The 20,975-nt window shown below is 47.2% G+C and overlaps 1 protein-coding gene across 1 annotated transcript in view; it reads left to right on the plus strand.

Moving 5' to 3' along the window:
• Positions 1-2,254: 2,254 nt before the first annotated feature.
• Positions 2,255-20,975, plus strand: part of GPR139 (G protein-coupled receptor 139) — a 38,213-nt gene continuing 19,492 nt past the window's right edge. Inside the window, exon 1 of the mRNA XM_053557331.1 lies at positions 2,255-2,664. Coding sequence (XP_053413306.1) covers positions 2,541-2,664 — 124 coding nt within the window. The 5' untranslated portion in view covers positions 2,255-2,540. The remainder of the gene's footprint in view (positions 2,665-20,975) is intronic.

Below are 20,975 nucleotides of genomic sequence, written 5' to 3' on the forward strand. Positions count from 1 at the left end.
AGAATCTCATTTTGTTGCCCTCAGTAGAGTGCTGTGGCTTCACAGCTCACAGCAACCTGAGCCTCCTGGGCTCAAGAGATTCTCTTGCCTCAGCCTCCCAAGGACCTGGGATTACAGGCACCTGCCACAACACCCGGCTATTTTTTTTTTTTTTTTTTTTTGCAATATGGTACTAATATGATTTAATGGTTATTTTAACAAAGTTACTTCAACTTAAAATCCACAAGTATGTTGTTACCTGGATTTCTTTTTTTTCCTTTTTTTTTTATTGTTGGGGATTCATTGAGGGTACAATAAGCCAGGTTACACTGATTGCAATTGCTGGCTATTTTTTTTAGAGACAAGATCTCGTTCTGGCTCAAGCTGGTCTCCAACTTATGAGCTCAGGCAATCCACCCATCTTGGCCTCCCAGAATGCTAGGATTACTGAGTCACCGCACCCAGCCTTGAGATTTCAGTTTTAAATTGGATTGTCAGGGAAAACCACAATGAGGAGAGAACACAGGAGCAAAGACCTGAAGAATGCGAAGCAGGCCACACAGCTCTCTGGAGGAAGAGCATTCCCAACAGAAGGAACCACCAATGCAAAAACCCTGAGGCCTGATCCGTGATTCACTGTTCAGACTGGGAGGACTTTGCCAAATCGCACACCTCCCCCACCTCCATACGCATTTCTCATTTCTCATCTCGGTCTAGCCACCTGCAGGCAAATCCAATCTATAGAGTTTTGAACTATTATTTATTGAGCCTCGACAAGGGCCAGACCCCTCTTTCATTTATCAACAAAGTGTTTTTTTGTTTCATTTTTGTTTGTGGTAGTCACATTTAAACAATGAAAGAGGTCACAATAAAATGTCAATATCTAACAGGGCTGGAAATCACAGCCCCAGCCCTGCTGAGCCCAGGTGATTCTGTAATATTCTGCCCCTTTGAGGGGGCCACTTGCCTCCCTGCTTATCACAGACCCAGACAGGTCCAGCAGCCCCTCCCCTGGGATGTTGACCCTGCTTTGAAGTTTTCTACCCTGCCTCCGGGGGCAGTCCAGGCCCTTCCCCCAATCCCTGGGGGAGCCCCTAACAAAGACCAGGACTGGACATGTGCCCTTTGGACATGATAGGCAGGCAAGGGTCCTCTCCACATTGGGAGGCCTGGCAGAGGCTGGGGAAGCCAGTTCCTTCTCTCTAGGAATGAATGTTATAAGGAGGTCTTTGGAAAAGGGGAGCCCGCCGTGTGTCAGATTTCTCTCAGTGCTCCTGAGTTGGGAGCTGCTCCAGCCTGCACCTAGCAATGCTTTGCCTGAGTCTTCCTGAAGAATCTTTACCTGTCTTGAACCCCAGACTGAATGTTCTCCCATCCCAGTTCCCCCAGGCCCCCAAAAGAGCTGCACTGTGAGCCTACATACTGCAAGGAGAAAGAGGAACCCATCCACCACCCACCGCATGGCTTGGATCCCGCCTGCCTTACCATTCCTACCCTTTGTACAACTTCAAACACTCCAGGCCACTCCGAGGGACGTGTGTGTGTGTGTGTGTGTGTGTGTGTGTGTGTTGATGAGGACTCGCTGTCTAGGTGTGGGATGGGAGGGGATCCCTGCGCCCAAGTGAGTGTGTGAGTGCCCCCACGTGACTGGGCGTTGTGTCTTTGTGTGTGTGTGGGTGTGTCTGCGTGGCTGCAACATCTTCATTCCTGACTGAAAGATGGCATGTGGCGGGCTTATTAAACGGGGGGCGTTCACCGCTGGCCGCCCCCAGAGTCAACATTTAGGCACAGGGACACAGGTACGCCTCTTTCGGGAGCTGGCATGCTCCGCTCCCCATATCACCCACAGCTTTTAGCATCCTCGCTGCTCCAACAGCCTCCCCTAACCTTCCTCGCCCGCACCCTCCACCCCTCAGGCCCTGGTGTAGAAGCCTCTGTCTGAAGACTGACTCCTCACAGCCGTGGTGAGGGGAAGAGAGGTGGCCGCGAGGAGAGTGGAGAAAGGCGAGCCGAGGACACGCGGGAGGAGAGGGTCCCACCCACACCACGCCCCTCGGCGGGGCTGCAGGCGGGCACCGCCTGTTCTGCACCCGCCCTTCTCTGGGGGTTCCCACGTCTCACTCCATCTTCCCCCTGAAAGTAGAGCCCAGACAGGAGGGAAGAGGACCCCTCCTTCCCTCGCGACCCCCAACACACACGCGCGCGCACACTCAGATAAGCGCACACTTACACACACACAGCTGCTGATTGGCTGCGGGAGCGCCGGCCCAGCCCCCGGCTCCGAGGCGGGAGGCGCACACCGGCTCCGGGAGCCCCTCCCGAGTCCCCGGGTCCCCGCATCCCCGCACCCTGCTCCCCGAGCCTGGCGGGAGGGCTGAGCCTGGACTCTCCGCGGGCAGGTGCAGAGCTAGCAGAGGGGACCACGGCCAAGGGTGGAAGCAAGTCCTGCAGGCAGAGAGGCGCTGCTGCTCCAGCTGTCGCCGCCGCTGCCACCGAGCCGGCGTCCAGAGCCGGGCTGGCAGGCCGGGCGCGAAGCGGCGAGGGGAGCGAGGGGCGCGCTCATGGAGCACACGCACGCCCACCTCATCGCCAACAGCTCGTTGTCCTGGTCCCCCGGTTCGGCCTGCGGCTTGGGCTTCGTGCCGGTGGTCTACTACAGCCTCTTGCTGTGCCTCGGTTTACCAGGTGAGGGATGAGGCGGGGTGAGGGAAGGCAGCCGGGGGCCCCACGGGCCGAGCGACCCTATCCACAGCCCACAGCCCCATCCTCCTTTACCGTTGGTTCCCTGCAGCCCCTTTGAAAAAGTTTATGCCGTAAGGGCAACTGCAGAGATTTCCAGATTGAGGGGGGAAAGGAAGTTGCCGTGGCTTGGCAGGGCTCTGTGTGTGTGTTTCATGAGTGATGCGCATGGTGTAAGTGTGAGTTGGTGAGTGTAGATTCGAATGTGCATTTGTGTGTGTGTGTGTCCAGAGGGGTCGGCTTCCATGAGGGGGTCCGTGGAGGGTTGTGTGTGACTTGAGTGCACATTCTGGACAGGTTTCCTGGAGGCTTCCCTTCTCCTGTCCCTGGCACATCCACCATCCCAGGGCTCTTCTGCCTGTCCCTGTCTGGTATGAAGGCAGAGACCCTCACGCTTGGCACTCTCTTGCTGGGAGGTGCTGGGATGGGACAAGGATGTGCCCTTGCTGCCCAACCCTGACTGAGAAGGGGGTCTCCCTGCTGGCTGAGAAGAAGCAAGGGCTGACTCTGGGATTGTATCCTGGCCAGGGCAAGGGTGCAGAGACATATGAGACTGCCTAGCTGCCACCTCAGGGGGGTCACAGTCTCCTTGAGGACATGCCTGACTCCTGGCTTTGCCTCCAGATCCACCACCCTGCTGCAGATATCTGGCTGGTCTCACATCCTAATGTCCTCTCCAAAGTGTGGCTGGGACTTATGCTGAATTCCTGAAGAGAGCTAAGCAGGAGGCAGGGGATGCTTGCCTGGGCTCTATGTGTGTGTGTGTGAGAGAGAGAGAGAGGTTTTTTCCTAGGACTCCAGTTTTGGATCCCCCTTCTTCCAGACAGTCTTTGTAGCACATAGATTCCAAAAGATCACTTGCATGGAGAGAGAAGAAGGACAGAAATGAGCAGAAAGAAAAACCCCGATGTATAGCCTAAATCCTAGCATCATCCATCTAGTCATTGTCTAGTCTCAGAACCTTAGCATCCTGGGATACTGGGAACTTGGGAGCTGAATTGTTCAGAGCCTTGCCAAGATTTTTCTTTCTAAAACATTCAACTTGGCAGCCAGGGTCCCTGATGAGATCGTTTAAACAAATCCCCACCACCACCACCATTTGGCAGGCATGAGAAAGCACAAGTTTACTGATGTGTGATCTTCTTCCCCTTCCCTCCCCACCCCCCCACTGGCCAGTGATGAGGCTTTTATTCCTAACTAATCGTTCTGGCTGCCCTCGGAGAAAAGCTCAGCTCAGCCTCCGATTTGTCCTGCTGGGGTGGTAGCACGTGTCCTGTAATTACCTTGAGCTGAGATTGATTTCAATCCAGGTTCTACCTCCCCCTTCAGCCCTCCTTAGCCTCTTCCCCAGAGCAGTCTTTTGGGAAATGAGTTTTTGAAAAGGTTGGTTATTGCTAATGCTTGCTGAACCGGAAAAGCAGTAGGCCCTCTCCCCCCTCTGCCCTACCATCAAGAATGTTCCGGGGCCCCCTCCTGCCCTTCCACCTCCTCTACTGATAGAGCTGGCCACTCACTCACCCTCTCAGGCTATTCTAATGAAAACCCTTTAAGGGACAGAGACATAAAGACAGGGGGAAGACTGACCCTCCAAGAAGCCAAAGCAGGGACATGGGGATGAGGGGCACGAGAAACCTCAGACTTTCAAAGACCTCAAGGTAGAGGTCAAGGTCTTAGACCTTCCCAGCCCAACTCTTATGCCAGCTCTGGCCTTCCTGACCCATGGCATTGGCAACTACTATATACCAGGCACTGCGCTTTGGAACTTAAAAAAGTGAAATTAGGATTAGAGCTTGGCAGATAATGATGTGCTCACATGCTCAGCTAATAGTTGTGACCTCCTACAGTGTGCCCGGTATTAAAGACTCCAAGACTCCTAAGGTACAGTCCCTGAGTCCAAGGAGCTCACAAATGGAAGTTTATGATTCTAGAGGCAGCAAATGGATGCAGAAGGGCCAAGCAACCTAGAGAAGAATGACAAGGGAGACCAGGCTTATCCAAAAGGCAGGAGCTGATGGCTGTTTAAATACCATTCTCCCAAGGTCAGTTCAAAGGTGAAATCCCTAAGTCATCCTATTGGAACCATAAGAGGAGGCAAGTATGTCCTGGCAACCGAGTGTTAATCCTGCTCTGCTGGGCCTATGCGTGCCTCAGTTTCCCCATCTTATAAAATGGGTATTAGGAGAGTAGTTACCCCCTAGAATGGGGGTGAGCAGGAATGATGTTACTCAAGATGATGGCACAAGTTAAGCACTCAGCTTGGTGATGGACACTCATGGATTGATGCTGCCCTGCTGCTTTTGTGGCTGCCATGAAGCTGATTGAGTTGTCAGGGGGGAGGGTGATGTGGCTCAGCCCCGGCCCCAGTGAGCCAAAGGAAGGCCTGAGGGGTGCACAGAGGAAAGCACTTAGCTCAGCATGTGACTCTTCTCGCAAAGCTCACCACAGTAGTCCCCACTCCATCACTAACCCCCCACAGCCACCAGCAATTAGCAAACCCTCATTACCCTCCCACAGACAGGGAGGCACAGCTAGGCTATGTGTGAAGTAACAGACCGAAGGCCTTGCTAATATTGTTGAAAACTGAGATTTTAATTGAATCACTGTTCCTGGCAGTGGACTCACCCCAAGTTTTCCAAATCCTTCCAGAAGTGGCTGGAGATGTGGGTGGGAACTAAGGATGGATGAGGAATGTTTGGCAATGGGGCAGTTAGTAACCCGGGAAAGTAGTGGTTGTCTCTGACTACCTTCGGTTTCTAGGTGGGGAAGAAGAGCATGGGGAAAGACATGCAGTCCAATCCCCTGCTTTTAGCAATTGCCCCAGTCTAATTTAACTGGTCAGGTGTGGGATCCAAGAAATTCTAATGTGAAACAGTCATAGAGCTCTGCCACTTAAGAATTCTTCGCCTCCCTGCACCATGATTTTCTCTATCTGTAAAATTGGGGTAAGAGTAGTACCTATTTACACAGCAGTGTATAGATAGTAAGACAATCTATGCAAAAATGGCCTCCTACCATATCTGGCCCAAGGAAAGCACTCATTACTCACTGCCTTCTCCACACCAGATCCTTGTCACCTATATCACTGCACTTAGTCATTCTCATAATGCTGTAACCTATACAAATCTCTGAACACATTTTACAGAGGTGAGAACTGAGATTCAGAGAATAGAGGACCTCGTCTACACTCACACAGTCAAGCCAACATGCAGACACACCTGCCCCATTCATGGCATCACATCACCTTCAGGACTGCCAGGAAGTTGTCTTTACTAACCTTGGCCCTTCATGTTGTGTGCTCAGTGGAGAAAATTGGTGCCCCAGCTGTTCTGAAAACTCCATCTCTTTTCCTCTCTCCTCCTCCTTTTTAAGTAAGCAAAATGTCTCTCACTGCTTGAGACACATGAAATAAATTAGCACGGCCAAAAAGGAAAGGTTGGTGACACAGATTAGGCTGATGGGGACATGGTAGTGCAAAAGAAAAGGCATCGTAGAAGGAAAAGACAAGCTTGAACCCTTGGGGGGAGACAGTGAGGAGAGGGATGGGTGAACCCACCTGATAAGAAAGGAACAGCATGAAATTAAAATGAGATTTGAGAGGTTTTTTTTCTTTTTATTTTACCTTCTAAAAGGTGGCACGGATGTTAAGACAGACAAGGTGAGGAAGGAGATGATAGCTTGAAATTGCACGCCACCCAGCAGAAGGCAGCGTTTCTACAACTGCCAAGAAAGGATGATAATATCTCCCTCTGAGAATTCGCAGGAGATGAAGGGAGATGATGAGTTGGAGCCTGACAGATAGCAAGTAAGCCTGACACACGGTAGTCACCATTGTTGTTAACTAGGGTAGGGAACCGGGAGCCTGTAGGCTGGACTGAGCCTTGCAGATGTGTTTTCATTAGCCTGAAATCATCTCTAATTGGAGAAAGTGTAGTAAACAGGTTAAGAATACAAACTCTGGCCTGTAATCCCAGCACTCTGGAAGGCTGAGGCAGGTGGATTGCCTGAGCTCACCAGTTCAAGACCAACCTGAGCTTGAGCTAGACTTCATCTTTAAAAATAGCCAGGTGTTTGCAGCGCCTGTGGCCCAAAGGAGTAGGGCACTGGCCCCATATGTAGGAGATGGTGGGTTCAAGCCCAGCCCTGGCCCAGAAAAGAAAAAAAAAATAGCCAAGTGTCGTGGTATGGGTGCCTGTAGTCCTAGATACTCAGGAGGCTGAAGCAAGAGAATCACTTGAGCCCAGGAGTTTGAGGTTGCTGTGAGCTATGACATCAGATCACTCTAGTGAAGATGACAAAGTCAGGCTCTGTCTCAAAAACAAAACAACAACAACAAAGAATACAAACTCTGGAGCTAGATCTCTGGGATTTGAATCCTGGTTTTGCTGCTTAAAAGCTGTGTGACCTTAGACAAGTGACTTGAACCACTCTGTGCCTCAGTTTCCCCATCAGTAAAGTAGGGGTGATGATAATTATAGTCCATACTTCATAGGGTTGCTGTGAAGATTAAGCAAGTTAAACACTGAATATAATGCCTGGCACACAGTAATCGCCCAATAAGTTATTTTTTCATCATTTAGAGATTAGGAGAAATTCCCAACTCATTTTATAACACCAGCTTTCCTCTACTATCAAAACCAGACAAGACATACAATAAAACAAAACTATAGTCCAATATTCCTCACGAATGTAGACAAAAAAAATCCTCAACGATATATTAGCAAATCTAATCCAGCAATATATGAGAAAGATAACACAGCAAGGCCAACTTGCGTTTATCCCAGGGATGCACAACTGGTTCAACATTTGAAAATCATTCCATATAATTCACCGTGTTAACAAACTAAAAAAGAAAACTTATATGATCCATCTCCATAGATACAGATGCATTTGCCAAAGTTTGATATACATTCATGACCCAAAAAAATCATCAAACTTCAAACAGAAAGAGAACTTCTTTAACCTGATAAAGAATTACCTATAAATAACCTACAGCTTACATCACATTTGATAATGAAAGACTGAATGCTTTTCCCTCTAAGATCTAGAACAAGAATGACTGCTCTCACCACTCCTATTCAGTATCATACCTAAAGTCCTAGCCAGTGCAATCTGGCAAGAAAAAGAAGTAAAAGATATACAGAAAGGAAGAAATGAAATTGTTTCCATATACAATTGATATAATAGACTTCACAGAAAATCTCAGACTCCACCAAAAAAACCTTCTGACAAACTAATAAGTTAGTTCAGCGTCTTCTCAGGATTAATGGTTAACATGCAAAAACTTACTATAGATGTATAGATTGGGGAAAAAAATCACTTAAATAGATTCCCAAGTTCTCTTGAAAAACCAGAAGAACTGGACATTAAGCTTATATCCCTAGAAGACACCAATTTTCAGGAGCTAAAGAATAGATGCCATTCATATGTTTCAAAAGCCTAAAAAATATAGAAAGGCATGTACTGAAAAGTCTCCTTTCCATCACTTTCCTCTCTTCACCGATTCTCAACTCCACCGCCACCACCATACAAGCAACCACTGCTGTTCGAGTCTTAGTTTCTTACATACTCTTCCAGGGTATCTTAGCCCATGCACAAGCAAACACAAATTAAGGATTTCAGCTCTCCCTTTTTATATTCTCCCCCACATGAGCACATTATACACACTGTCCTACACTTTCACTTTTTTGTTTTATATATAAATCACCCGTAAATATATACGTGAAGCTTTATTATTCTTCTGTGAAATTGCATAGTATTCCATTGTGTATTTGTACATATGCCACACGTTACTTCATGGCTGCCCTTTTTAAAAGCACACATGTACTCTAATCCTAAAGGGACCCTCCAGGGAGCACCTAATTCACCTCTGTACCTGTCTGGCCCATCCTTAGGCACATTTCCCCAGAGGTGTCTGGTTATAGTACAAGGAGCACTGCATCAGGAGTCCCGGATCCCAGGCTTGTTCTGACAATAACTCCCAGGGTAACCTGGGATGAGTCCTTTTTAATGGGTCTGTCAATGACCCAGGAGAACTGGACTCTGCCTGTGTAGCTCCAGTTGCAGGCGTGGCCCACAGGAGGACATGAGCACAGACCAAGGACATACCTATGGTAGAGGCTGCCTGGGCTGGGTTAGGGCTGAAGTCCAGACCAGCATTTTTGTAGTCTTTACCCCTGCACGGCTTCTGTAATGATCATGTTAGTTCTGCTTGGAGAGGCTGAGGGTGAAATATATCGCATTGCAGCCGGACACGTATTCGAATCTGTAGCTTACCTGTGTTGACTGTGTGATCTCGGTTATAATACTTCACCTCTCTGAGCCCCAGTTTTCTCATTTGTAAAAAAGTGGGCAGCCACGTTCAGCAGCTAAGCAAGTAGTCGCTCATATGAAACTGACTAGGTTTTAATCATGCCTCCCCTGTTTGCTAGACTGTGACCTTGGGCAAATTTCTCACCCTGTCTGAGCCTTACCCTCCTTAGCTATGAGATGAGATAATAACAGCACCTCCCTCGTAGGGTTGGAAAAGTGCTTAGCACCATTCTTGGTCCATGTCTGCTTTCACATAGAGTAAGAGTTTAATAAATGTTACTAACCTTCAGTGCCCTGAGTTGTGGCTGTAGCAATAAAAAGTAAAAGATGCTAGGGCTTCTCACAGTCCCTCACATACTGTAGGAGCTCAGAAAGTAGTGACTTGCACTGTTTTATTGTCTATCACGTCCACAAGTTCATGCCTTGGAAATACCCTGTAAGCCACACTTCACTCCATGCCCAGGTCTTTTCCATGAATGCACAATTCCAGTCAGAGTGGAAATGAAACCCCATGCCCTGGCAAAGTAGGAGAGAGTGATCCGATGGATTGAGGAGTCAATTCCATTCTAAGCCTAAGAAACGTATCCACCTAAAAGAGTTACCTGTGACTCAGTCAAACTCCCAGAAATAATAACAGTCCAGAACATGAAACGGCCTTCAGTTAACGCTGGCAAGCAGACGTCAAGTACCACCAGCAAGGCTGTGCGGGGTGCTGCAGCCAGGGCCATGAGCAGAAAGGGTCCTGCCTCTGAACTCCCGGGTGGATCTGAAACACATAGGTGAATACCTGCCAGCCCTGCTGAGGGCACTGTGCAATCCCGGTGGCCAGGAGCCTTGAATCTAAATACCAGCAAAAGGCACTCAGCTAACATGAATGAACGAAGTGATCCAGTTTTAAGAAATGCTTCCCTTACCCAAAGAATCATGCTTCCCTGCTGTTTTTCTGAAAGCCTGTGATTCTCTTGGTTTCTCTCTCATTTTTCCTGAGTGATAGAGACATATATACAAAACACACACACACAAACCCTGCACATTCCTTTCACTAATTGCTAACACTATGTAGTGCTTACTATCCGCTTGTCAAAGCACTTCACATGTGCTAATTCACTTCATTCTTATGACAATTCTCGGAGGCATGTATATATATTATGCCCATTTTTCAAATGAGAATTTTGGGACAGTTAGCAAAAGGCACACAGCTAGGAAATGACAGAACAATATGTGGTTCTGCTCCCAGGCTTGTTTATAAGAAAATAGCAGCACACACTCCTGGATGACAGATGAACACTCAGGGGAGGGTGACTCCAACAGGGAGGACAAGGACTGAGGGAGCTAGAAAGGGCCCCTGACACTCAGCTTTCCAGCCAGTGGTTCAAAGTTGCCAAATCATTCCAAAAAATCTAGAAGTCCAGATTTTTTTATATGATACATCCAATGTTTCAGTATTGGCAACTAGTTAAAAAAAATTTAAATATTGCGTAAGCCAGCTCTTTGAGAGCCAAACCAAACAGGCCTGAGATGGGGCACCAGGCTGCCAATTCAAAACTCAGGGCTGGAGAAAGCTGCTGGATGCGCTGACAACACCAAGAGGGTCACAGCAGGTGGAGAATAAAAACAAGAATCCAGAGGGACAGGTAAGGGAAAATCGGAATGAAAACCCAGAGAAATACATGGCTAAACACAAAAACCATGCCAACTCAGGAAACCAGGGATTTGGCATACAGTGGAAGTAAAAGCTCCAAGAAAGACCACAAACTGCATGTTAACAATGTCTTGGAGCACAAATCCACCTTTTGTGGGAACAGGAAGAATCTTGACAACATGATGGGTTAGGATGTGGGCTCCGTGGTCCCCAAACCTGGATTTATAATCCAGCCTCCTGGTTTCCTATTGGTGAGGCTCCAGCAAGTTGCTTTGCCCCTCTTGGAGCCTCAGTGTTCCTGTATACAGAATGGGTAGATCGGTGCCTGTCTCACAGGGTTTATGGTGTGGATGGAAAGAGATCAGGGCTGCCCAGCATGCACAGTGCCTTGTACCCCACAGCTGCTGCGTCTTTGATGAGTGCCAACATCCACGTTGTAGAAAATGAGGACTCTGAGACCTTTCTGAAAGTTCCAGAGTTAGAAACAGCAGAGTCTTAACTAGAACTTAGTTTTCCCAACTCTTACTTAGGTCACTTTTCATGAAACCACCCTGCTAGTGGCCTGTTAAGAGGAAATACAGGTCTAGGAATAAAGGAGAAACAGGTGGAGAAATTTTAGAGCTCAGAGTGATCGCCTGGATTTTAGTGGGGGGTTGTTTTGTTGGTATATAGGATTATTTTACATGGTACAAGTCTGCAGCATTAAATCCCTTTTCAGTTTTCTTAATCCTTCTGAATCCATGAAAGGGAAAGTCTCGGCTTGGTGCTAGAGGATCTTTAACACCTTTTAAATATGGACTAAACCTTGCTTTTTACCAGATGCAGAACGGGCTTTTGGCTCAGACCTTGGCAATCTAGCTAGAATTTAATGTAACCCTCGTGTTGTCATTGTATTTATGTTTGAGGCTACCTTCTGTTTACAACAGGAAGGCTGGTTTAGGATCAGGGATTGCTGGATATTGTTTCCAATATAGGAAACACTAGTCACATGTGGCTTTGAGCATTTGACATTTGGTGAGTGCCTCAAAAGAACTCAATTTTTAATTTCGTTTTATTTCAATGAATGTGCAATTAAAATATAATACCCAATTCAGTTATTAGAAAATAACTGTTTGCTTGAAATAACTTGGGTATGTGGATCTACTCCTTCAACTGCACATTCTACAACATCTAAATAGAGCTCAAAAAACTCTATTGAAAATTTAGCATCCATGGAGAGATGAGCTAAAGATGAAATACACTCCAGAATTTGAATATTTAGCATGGAAAACAGTTAAATATCTCTTTACTAATTTACATTGGTTACATTGTGAGTACGTGCAGTTAAATAAAAAAATACTGTTCAAATTAATTTCTCCTGTTTTTACTTTTTGTAGTGTGACTGCTAATTAAATACATGGCTCACATTACATTTATATTAGACAGCACTATTATATAAAGTATAAATTTAAGAGAAAAAAAGCAAATCACTTTCAAACAAAATGCTAAATAGATAATAGTGCAAGTGATACAAGTATGAGACAAAAATGGTAAAGTTAGTAGACATCTTAGTCTGTCTGGGTGTTATAACAAAGTGCTATAGACTAGGTGTCTATAAACAACTGAAATTTATTTCTCTCAATTCTGCAAACTGGAAGTCCCAGATTAGGGTACCAGCTGGGTCAATTTCTAGTGAGGGCTTACTTAAAGGTTGCAGATGGCCAACTTCTTGAAGTACCATCCTTACATGGGGAATAGGACAAGGAAGGGCAAGAGAGCTCTCTGGGGTCCCTTTAATAAGGGCACTAATCTCACTCATGGAGGCTCCATCCTCATGACCTCTCAAGAGCCCCACCCTCTAATACCACTACCTTGGGGGTTAGGACTTAACATATGAATTGAGGGGAACACAAACATTCAGCCCGTTGCAGTTGGCCAATCACTAATGTCTGGGAACACTGATCTAATGCAATGCCTTTGATGGAAAGACTGAGGCTGAGAGGGCCATGAAGCTCCCCATGGACACATAGGTAACTAAAGTCAGAGCTGGGCCTTGACCCCAAGTCTTCCAGGTCCCAAATCCAGTGTGTTTGGCCTCTGACCTCCACCTCCACCAAGGAAAATGCAAAGAAGGTAGAGTCTGGGTGTGGGGAGGGCGTGGCTACCTTGGATCCCACAAAGATTCAAAGAGAGGGAGCTTCTATATGGGTAACCCAGGATCTTTGTTTTTCTATAAAGTGGAAGCAGAATGGCTTTGGCTTCTCTTAAACGACAGCCATGAGCCACTAAGCTTTATTAAGAGGAAGCTAGGACTTTTACCCCCAAATGTGTGTTTTTATTTTGCCCCATGGCAAGGATGGATGAAAATAGAATTCAGAGAACACAATCAGATGACTTAAATCTGCATCCCTTGATTCATTCATCCGTCCGCCATCCATCGACCCATCTATCAGTCCATGTCCCCACCATTACCAGGTACCAGGCACTGTGCTAGGCACATGGCAAGCCACAAAAGTACTTGTTGCCTACTTTTGTGGGATACACACACACACACACACACACAAGACCAACACGACCAGAAACCCAAATATATATATAAATTCGACTGCAAAATGGTTATGAAGGAGAACTGTTTGTGCTGTGAGAGAGCTTGTAATTGGGAGACTTGACCCAGACAGAGAGGCCAAGGAAAGCTCTCCATAAGAAGGAGCCATAGAAATCTGCAGGATGGAGGAAGGGAAGGACAGAGGGAAGAGAGCGGAAGGAGCAGGCTGCGCCGTGGCACTGAGGCAGGAGGGGGCTGGTGCACACGTGTATGGGACAGAATGAAGGCCAGAGAGTCTGGAGTGACCCAAGTAGGGGGAGGCAGGTGTGAGGTGCAAGCAGAGTGCAGCAGGAAGGAAGCCAGCGCTCTGTAAAAGCAGGTGAAGTGACCCCAAGTGGGGACAACACATCCCACAGGCGATGAGCTTGTGTATCCACCAGCGACTCCTTTTCTTTCCCCCCTTGTTTGCCAGCATGTTTGGCAGTTGACAGAGCTGGGAGAATTGCTTTTCTGCCACAGACATTTCTTATCATTTTCAGCTAAGTGCAAGGCAAGCTATCAGCCGCATCATTTCAACCGAGGGCCTCTACCCAGACACACACACACGCGCACACAGATGCAGACACACACAGACACACCTGCAGACATGTGCACACACCCACACTCGCACACCCTGCAGCCAAGGGTGGAGGACAGTTGGTGGTTCTGTCCTTGCTACAGCCCTTTGCTGTTAGCATTCCTCACCACAACAGGTCAGCTCCACAGAGCTGTCGACAAGAACCATCATCTGCCTCTTGAAAGAAAAGCAGCAGTTTCCCTGGAACGTAGCAGAAAGGAGCAATGATTGCAGAGAGAGTTCAAGAGGGGCAGGGCCATGAGGAGGGTGGGGTCCTCAAACCACGGCCCGCGGGCCACAGGAGGCGGTGTGATTATATTTGTTCCCGTTTTGTATTTTTTTACTTCAAAATAAGATACGTGCAGTGTCCATAGGAATTTGGTCATAGTTGTTGTTTTTTTTAAACTATAGTCCGGCCCTCCAATGGTCTGAGGGACAGTGAACTGGCCCCCTGTTTAAAAAGTTTGAGGACCCCTACTTTAGAGGAAGCATGGGGCCCACACTCTGCCCCTCACAGAATACGCCCTACTTAGTGACCACCCTGCAGAGCCAGGACCCTTCCAGAACACCCCTTATCCCCAGCAGAGAGTATCGTGGAAGTAAGGCTGGTTTAGGAGTTAGGTGCCCTGAGTTCCAGTCTAGCCCTGCAGTTTTGCCTGCAGGAAGGTGGTCAGCAGGTGATTTCCCTTTCTTCGAGCCTCAGTTTCTCCATCTAGGAATGGGAGTGATCATATCAACTTTATTCACATAGCACATCTGTATGGAGCCCCTTTCTTATGCCAGGTGCTCATCTAGACAGTGGGAGAAAAGCAGAGAAGAATACAAAGAAGTCCTGGCACAGGTATACGCTCTGCCGGGGAGACAGGTGGTCAGCAAAGAAAGCAGCCTGCAGGAGAGCTATCTGAGAACCGCCTGCCACAGAGATCCCAGCATGAGGCGGCAGGGAGCTACGTGAGGAAGGAGGTCAGGAAAGGGCGCTGCAAAGAGGGGATTTTTTTTTTTTTTTTTTTTTGAGACAGAGTTTCACTTTGTCACCCTTGGTAGAGTGCTGTGGCATCATAGCTCACAGCAACCTCAAACTCTTGGGCTCAAGCAATCCTCTTGCCCCAGACTCCCAGGTAGCTGGGACTATAGGCGCCCACCACAACGCCTGGTTTTAGAGATGAGGTCTCGCTCTGGCTCAGGGGTGATCTTGAACTCGTGAACTCAGGCAATCCGCTTGCCTCAGCCTCCCAGAGTGCTAGGATTGTAGGTGTGAGCCACTGTGCCTGGCCTCAAAGAGGGGATGGTTGAGCTGAGTCCTGAGAAGGAGCCAGGCAGGGAAGTGCAGGGGGACAGAGGGAACGCCCAGGGGAAAAGCCCAAAGGTGGGAATGAGTCGGCGGGAAAGACCAGTGTGGCTGCAGCACAGTGACCAGGCAGGAGGAGAAGGGGACGAGGTGGGCAGGGGCTGGGCTGTGCAGTCATGACAGGGGATTGAGATTTCACTCGGAGATCTGCAAGAAGACATGGGAGCCTTGGAAGAGTCGACATGATCTAATGTGAGTTTTTTCTTAAGGTCTCTCTGGGTGCAATGATAAAAGTGGATGAATGGGAGTGAGAGGGTGCAGCCAAGAGAGGGAGGTGGCAGGGCCACAGGAAGACCCTCATGGGCACGGGGTGGAGAGGGATGCAGCAGCAGGCTGCCCAGGACGCAGCCTGGCCCACAGCAAGAGTGGGAGTCAGGGATCCATCCTACCCCCACCCAGCCACCACCACCTCCGGTCTCCACATCAAGCACAGCCAACCCAGGGAAGTGAGCATGCCAAGGATGTCCTCAGACACCAAGGACAGCTGTGCTCAGCTCTCGGAGGCTGTTGGGAAGCTTCCGCAGCCCAGTGCAGAGAGATCATCTCCATCGTGGCAGTGGGCAAGTCCTGGTAATGACCCTGCTGTCACTTGTAAGAATCCCAGACAGAGAGAAAACAAGTGCAGGGCTCTACTGCCATCTGACAGAGGCGAATGAGAAAGGAGAGGTCACCTCAGCACTGCCATTTAACACATGAACAGTATTGAGTTCTGATCAGCATGATGGAGGGACATTGTCACCATTATTGCACTTGCTCCTGATGATGCACAGTGCGTCAGGAGGAAGGGAGCAATGCCCCAAGACTAGTGGAGACTCCAAGGACATCTTGAGAATGGGCAGAGCTAGCGTACAGAAGAGAGAAGAAAAGGCTGGCTTTTTGCTTCCGGATCTTCTCAAAACAGACCTTCTAGCCAGAGAAGGATGGCTCTGGGAAATCAGAAGACTTTTCCAATCACTCTTAGTGCTAAATCCTTCCCTCAAAAGGTTGGTCAGATGTATGCTGGTTAACATCCTTCTCAACCACCCTTAGGGGTCATGGCCAGCCCACAGCCAGCCAGAGACAGACCTTTCCAAATGTGGGAATAACCTATTATTTAAAATTTCCTTTAAAAGTAGCACCTTCCCTTAAGTACTGTTCACAGACTTATAAAAACCCATATTTCTTAAACTCTTAAAAAATGTCAAGGTCTGGCAAAACTGGGCCCTCCTTGACTTACCAAGAGTCTACAGCCAAGTACCCATACCTTCCCTTAGAAGGGGCTTGTGCCATCCACTTTGTGGCGGCCTCCACCTCTCCCCATTGCAGCGGTTCTCAACCTGTGAGTCACAACCCCTTTGTAACAATGAAAATACATCCTGCATATCAGATATTTACATTACGATTCGTAACAGTAGCAAAGTTACAGTTATGAAGTAGCAACGAAAATAATTTTAGGGCTGGGGGGTCACCACAACATGAGGAACCATATTATGGGGTCACGGCATGAGGAGGCATTAGGAAGGTTGAGAACCATTGTTGCCTCCCCCAACACAAAGATTTTTCTTATACTTCACTGGTTTCTCTCACTTTTGTTCCCTGTCTTGCCTCTGTCTGAGTTTGCTGCTTTAATGCTTTTGTCAAATTTGACCATGTATACCACACACACACACACACACACACATCCTACATCTATTGATCATCACACTATTACACTTTTGGACTTACCTCCATTCCAACCACTCCAGCTGCCTTTCCTGTAAGAAAGGAAGTGTTTAAGACCTGGATTTGAGTTCCTACTGGACTTTCTAGCTATCAAGAGTTAACTTCTGTGAACTTCTGCATCTGTATCTGTAGAATGAGGATGATTGCCATTTTACTGAGAGGAATGCGTAAGACAATGTACAGAAAGGGCTGAGCACATGGGAGGTGTTTAACCAATAGAAGAGGTTTTTTTTTTTTTTTAAGACTGTCAAGGAAATAAATAAATAAATAAATACAAAGGAAAAAAAAAAAAGACTGTCAAGGATTTCCTATCAGATCCCCACCTAAGCTCTTTAAGCTGCATTATTTACGACCAGATTCTATATAACAAGGCCTTACCTCATGCCAAGAATTACAAGGGATAAGAATGAAGTGAAAGCCAAAGACGAGCATGAAATGGTCCTTGCTCTTGAATAACTCACAGTCCAGTTAGGTAGAAAGGCCAATCAGTAATCATAATAAAATGGGGCAAGTTCTTTTTTCTTTTTGTAGAGACAGAGTCTCACTGTACCGCCCTCAGGTAGAGTGCCATGGCGTCACACAGCTCACAGCAACCTCTAACTCTTGGGCTTACGCGATTCCCTTGCCTCAGCCTCCCGAGCAGTGGGACTACAGGCGCCCGCCACAACGCCCGGCTATTTTTTTGTTGTTGTTGTTGCAGTTTGGCCAGGGCTGGGTTTGAACCTGCCACCCTCGGCATATGGGGCCAGCGCCCTACTCACTGAGCCACAGGCACCACCTGAGGCAAGTTCTAAAATGGGATGAGAGTGAGGAATTTAAATTCCTGGGGAATTCCAGGAACACTTATCTCTCTTCCCGAGAACACTGAAAAGATGTTGAGTTAGATGATTCACTCTTGGCAGTAGGCATGGCGTCTAAGTCATCTGTTAACTCAGTGTCTCCAGTGGGCCTTGGTACATGGTAAGGGGCTTGGTAAGTATTGGATGGATGGATGATAGATGAATCCCCTCTTAATCCCATCAATGTAATCCTCATACTAGCTTTGAAGAATACTAAAGAATATACCTTTATCATAACTATGTTTAAAAGTTGGGCACTGTGGCTCAAGCCAAAAATCCTAGCACTCTGGGAGGCCGAGGCAGATGGATAGCCTGAGCTTAGGAGTTTGAGACCAGCCTGAGCAAGAGGAAGACTCGGGCTCTACTAAAAATAGAAAAACTAGCCAGGCCTTGTGGTGGGCACTTGTAGTCGGGAGGCTACTCGGGAGGCTGAGGCAAGCAGATCTATTTAGCCCAAGAGTTTGAGGTTTCTGTGAGCTACAGTGATGCCGTGGCACTCCACCTAGGACGACAGAGTGAGACTCTGTCTCAAAAAAAAAGAAAAACTATCTTCATCATCACCATGACCATTTATTGCAATTTACTCTGAGCCAGACACTAAGCTAAGCATTTGCTCCCTATCGCCTCATTACAGCAGTGCCTGTGAGGCTGATTCTTTTATCATGCTCATTTGGCAGATGGAGAAACTGAGGCTCTGAGAAGCAAAGTGGCTTGTCCAAGGTAATTCAGCGAGTGAGCAGCAGAGCAGAGATATGACAAGCTTCTTCACTGCTGCTTGTATTCTGTGCTGGGCCTACTCTAGACATTGGTATTCAGGGAGCAGGGCAAGATAAATGCTGTATCCTCAGACCTCGGTCTTGGTTCATCCTCCCAGCCTGGTCTTTGCAGCCATTTGGAGGAACTATGTCTTCCTTCCTGACTAAAGACTCTCCTAGCTGTGTCCCCATTGCCCTCTCCCCAAGCAGATGTTTTAATTACTTGAAATAATGTTTTAGCAAGAACAGATAGGTGAATTCTCTCTCCACCCTATACCTAAATTATAAATTAAAAAGCTGAGTTGCCTCCTCCTTAAAGTAGCATATTGTGAGGCAATTCCCCTGAAAATCTCTCTCCTCTTCCAGATCCCTCCAAGGTTTCCTTTATCACCCGTAAGTGGGCTCGATTTCAGTCAGGGGCTCAGAATTCCAAATGCAGTTCACATAGTGAGAGGGTTTATTGACCACCTATCATGTGCCAGACTCTGTTCCTAGCACATTAAGAGAGTTGTCAATAATAATCATCAATGTTAATACAATGCTGGCCAATATGCAAAGTGAATTAAAATTACAAACAATTCAGCCATTAAGCTCAGATGAGTTAAGGAGCTTTCTCTAGGAGGCAAGACTGAAACGTGAAGCTCCATTCCCGCACCTCCAACCCAGGGCTCATCACTCTCCTCTGTATGGTAACCTGTCGGCCAAAGGCATGAATAACCTCCAAAATGGAAACCCTCCCCCTGAATCCTGCAAGGAGTTTCCAGTGGTTCATTCATTTGTGAATTGCGTGCTAGCTACTGCGGTGCCATAAAGACGAGTAAATCTGGGTTCCTACTTTCTGGGAGGGCACAGTCTAGCTGGGAAGATGAAGAAAGCAACTACCATGTTGTAAAGATGGAGGTGTGGTGTGCAGAAAGGAAAGCGGGTGTACCATGAACAAAGAGGTTGGCCCCAAACCTGCTCCTGGGTTGAGGAGTGGGGTTATTGAGAAGGATAGACTTTTTTGCCCCTACTGTCTGGAACTCACCTTCCTCCCTTCTGAGACCTGATATGAAACACGCGTCCTGCCCATGCGTCCATTTCTTCATCATACACATATGCCGAGCCGCTCCTTTGGGTCAAACCATTGCTAAGAAGTGGAGAAGAGAACTGAACTTCTTTGCCCTTGTTTTGCACACCTGTCCAGTGTGCAAAACAAGTAAATTGCGAAATTATTAGGTTGTATGATATGAACTTGTCAGTATTTGGCCACTTTTTATCATTTAAAATATCTAATGGATGTGGTTCAACCTATTACCTACCATATAGGGTAATAATTTGTTGTTTGGGAGAAAATTCAGGATGATGTCATAACCCCGAACCAGTGGCCAAACACTACCTCTGTGCCCAGGCCTCTCCGCCACACGCTCCCCCGTGCAGCAGTCATGGCCAGAACTTGGATAGTAAGATTGCTCTCTCTTGAGTGAGAAATTAAATTAACAGTCATTTACCATAATTATAACTAACATTAATTGAGAGCCTGCTATTTATGGGGCACTGTTTTAAGCACTTTGCCTGAATAGACTGATTTAATCCTTCTAGCCCTGTGAAGTAAGTACTATTATTGCCCCATTGTATAGATGAGGAACCTGAGGTGCATGGCAGGTTGTTGAGTGGCTCAGAGACAGGCTTAGGCTTCAGACTCAGACACCAAGTGCTTCCATCTGCCGGACTGAACAAGAGGTAGAGATTCGTGCTGGGGCAGGACGTTCTTTGTTTCCAGATCAACAAGAAGATATTTTCATGAAAGCCTTAATTCTCCTCTCCAGAAATGGAGATGTGGGGTTGAGACACCCACCACCGGGGAATGGAATTGATTATCCATGTTGGAGATAGAGCAATCACCTCACACACCAAGGAGGTTTTCTCTGAAAGGAGGATGACATTGATAATGAAAGTGGCATCTAATTTTCCCATCAGGCAAATGGAGTTTGAGCCTTATCTTTTTTAACACTGGAAAGAGCCAAACAGTTTTGTGTGAGACTTTGAGACCAGGTGGGGTTGCTTGGAGACCCAAGAGATAAAATGCAGACCAGAGTTGAGAAGGCCATTCTCCCCCACGTCTGCTCACATGTTGCTCACCTTAGAGGTGAGCAATTACGATGTTGCAAATGGAAATCTTCTTCCCACTCCATTTTCTAGACAGCCATTGCTGATACATATGGGCTTCAGCCCTCTTGATGACTCTCTTTCTGGTTCTAATAACCTTTCAGTCAATGTTCTTGGGTTTTCTAAACATATGATTATACTATCTGGGAAAAAAAATAACAATAACCATTGTCCCTTCTCAAATAGTACACTTCTTAGCTTCCTACCTATGGCTTTGGTTTAGATCAGGCATCCTCAAAATTTTTAAACAGGGGGCCAATTCACTGTCCCTCAGACTGTTGGAGGGCCAGACTATAGTTTAAAAAAAAAAAACTATGAACAAATTCCTATGCACACTGCACATATCTTAGTTTGAAGTAAAAAACAAAACGGGAA

The sequence above is a fragment of the Nycticebus coucang genome, chromosome 12, assembly GCF_027406575.1.
Source record: "Nycticebus coucang isolate mNycCou1 chromosome 12, mNycCou1.pri, whole genome shotgun sequence".
Classification (NCBI taxonomy): Eukaryota; Metazoa; Chordata; class Mammalia; order Primates; family Lorisidae; genus Nycticebus; species Nycticebus coucang.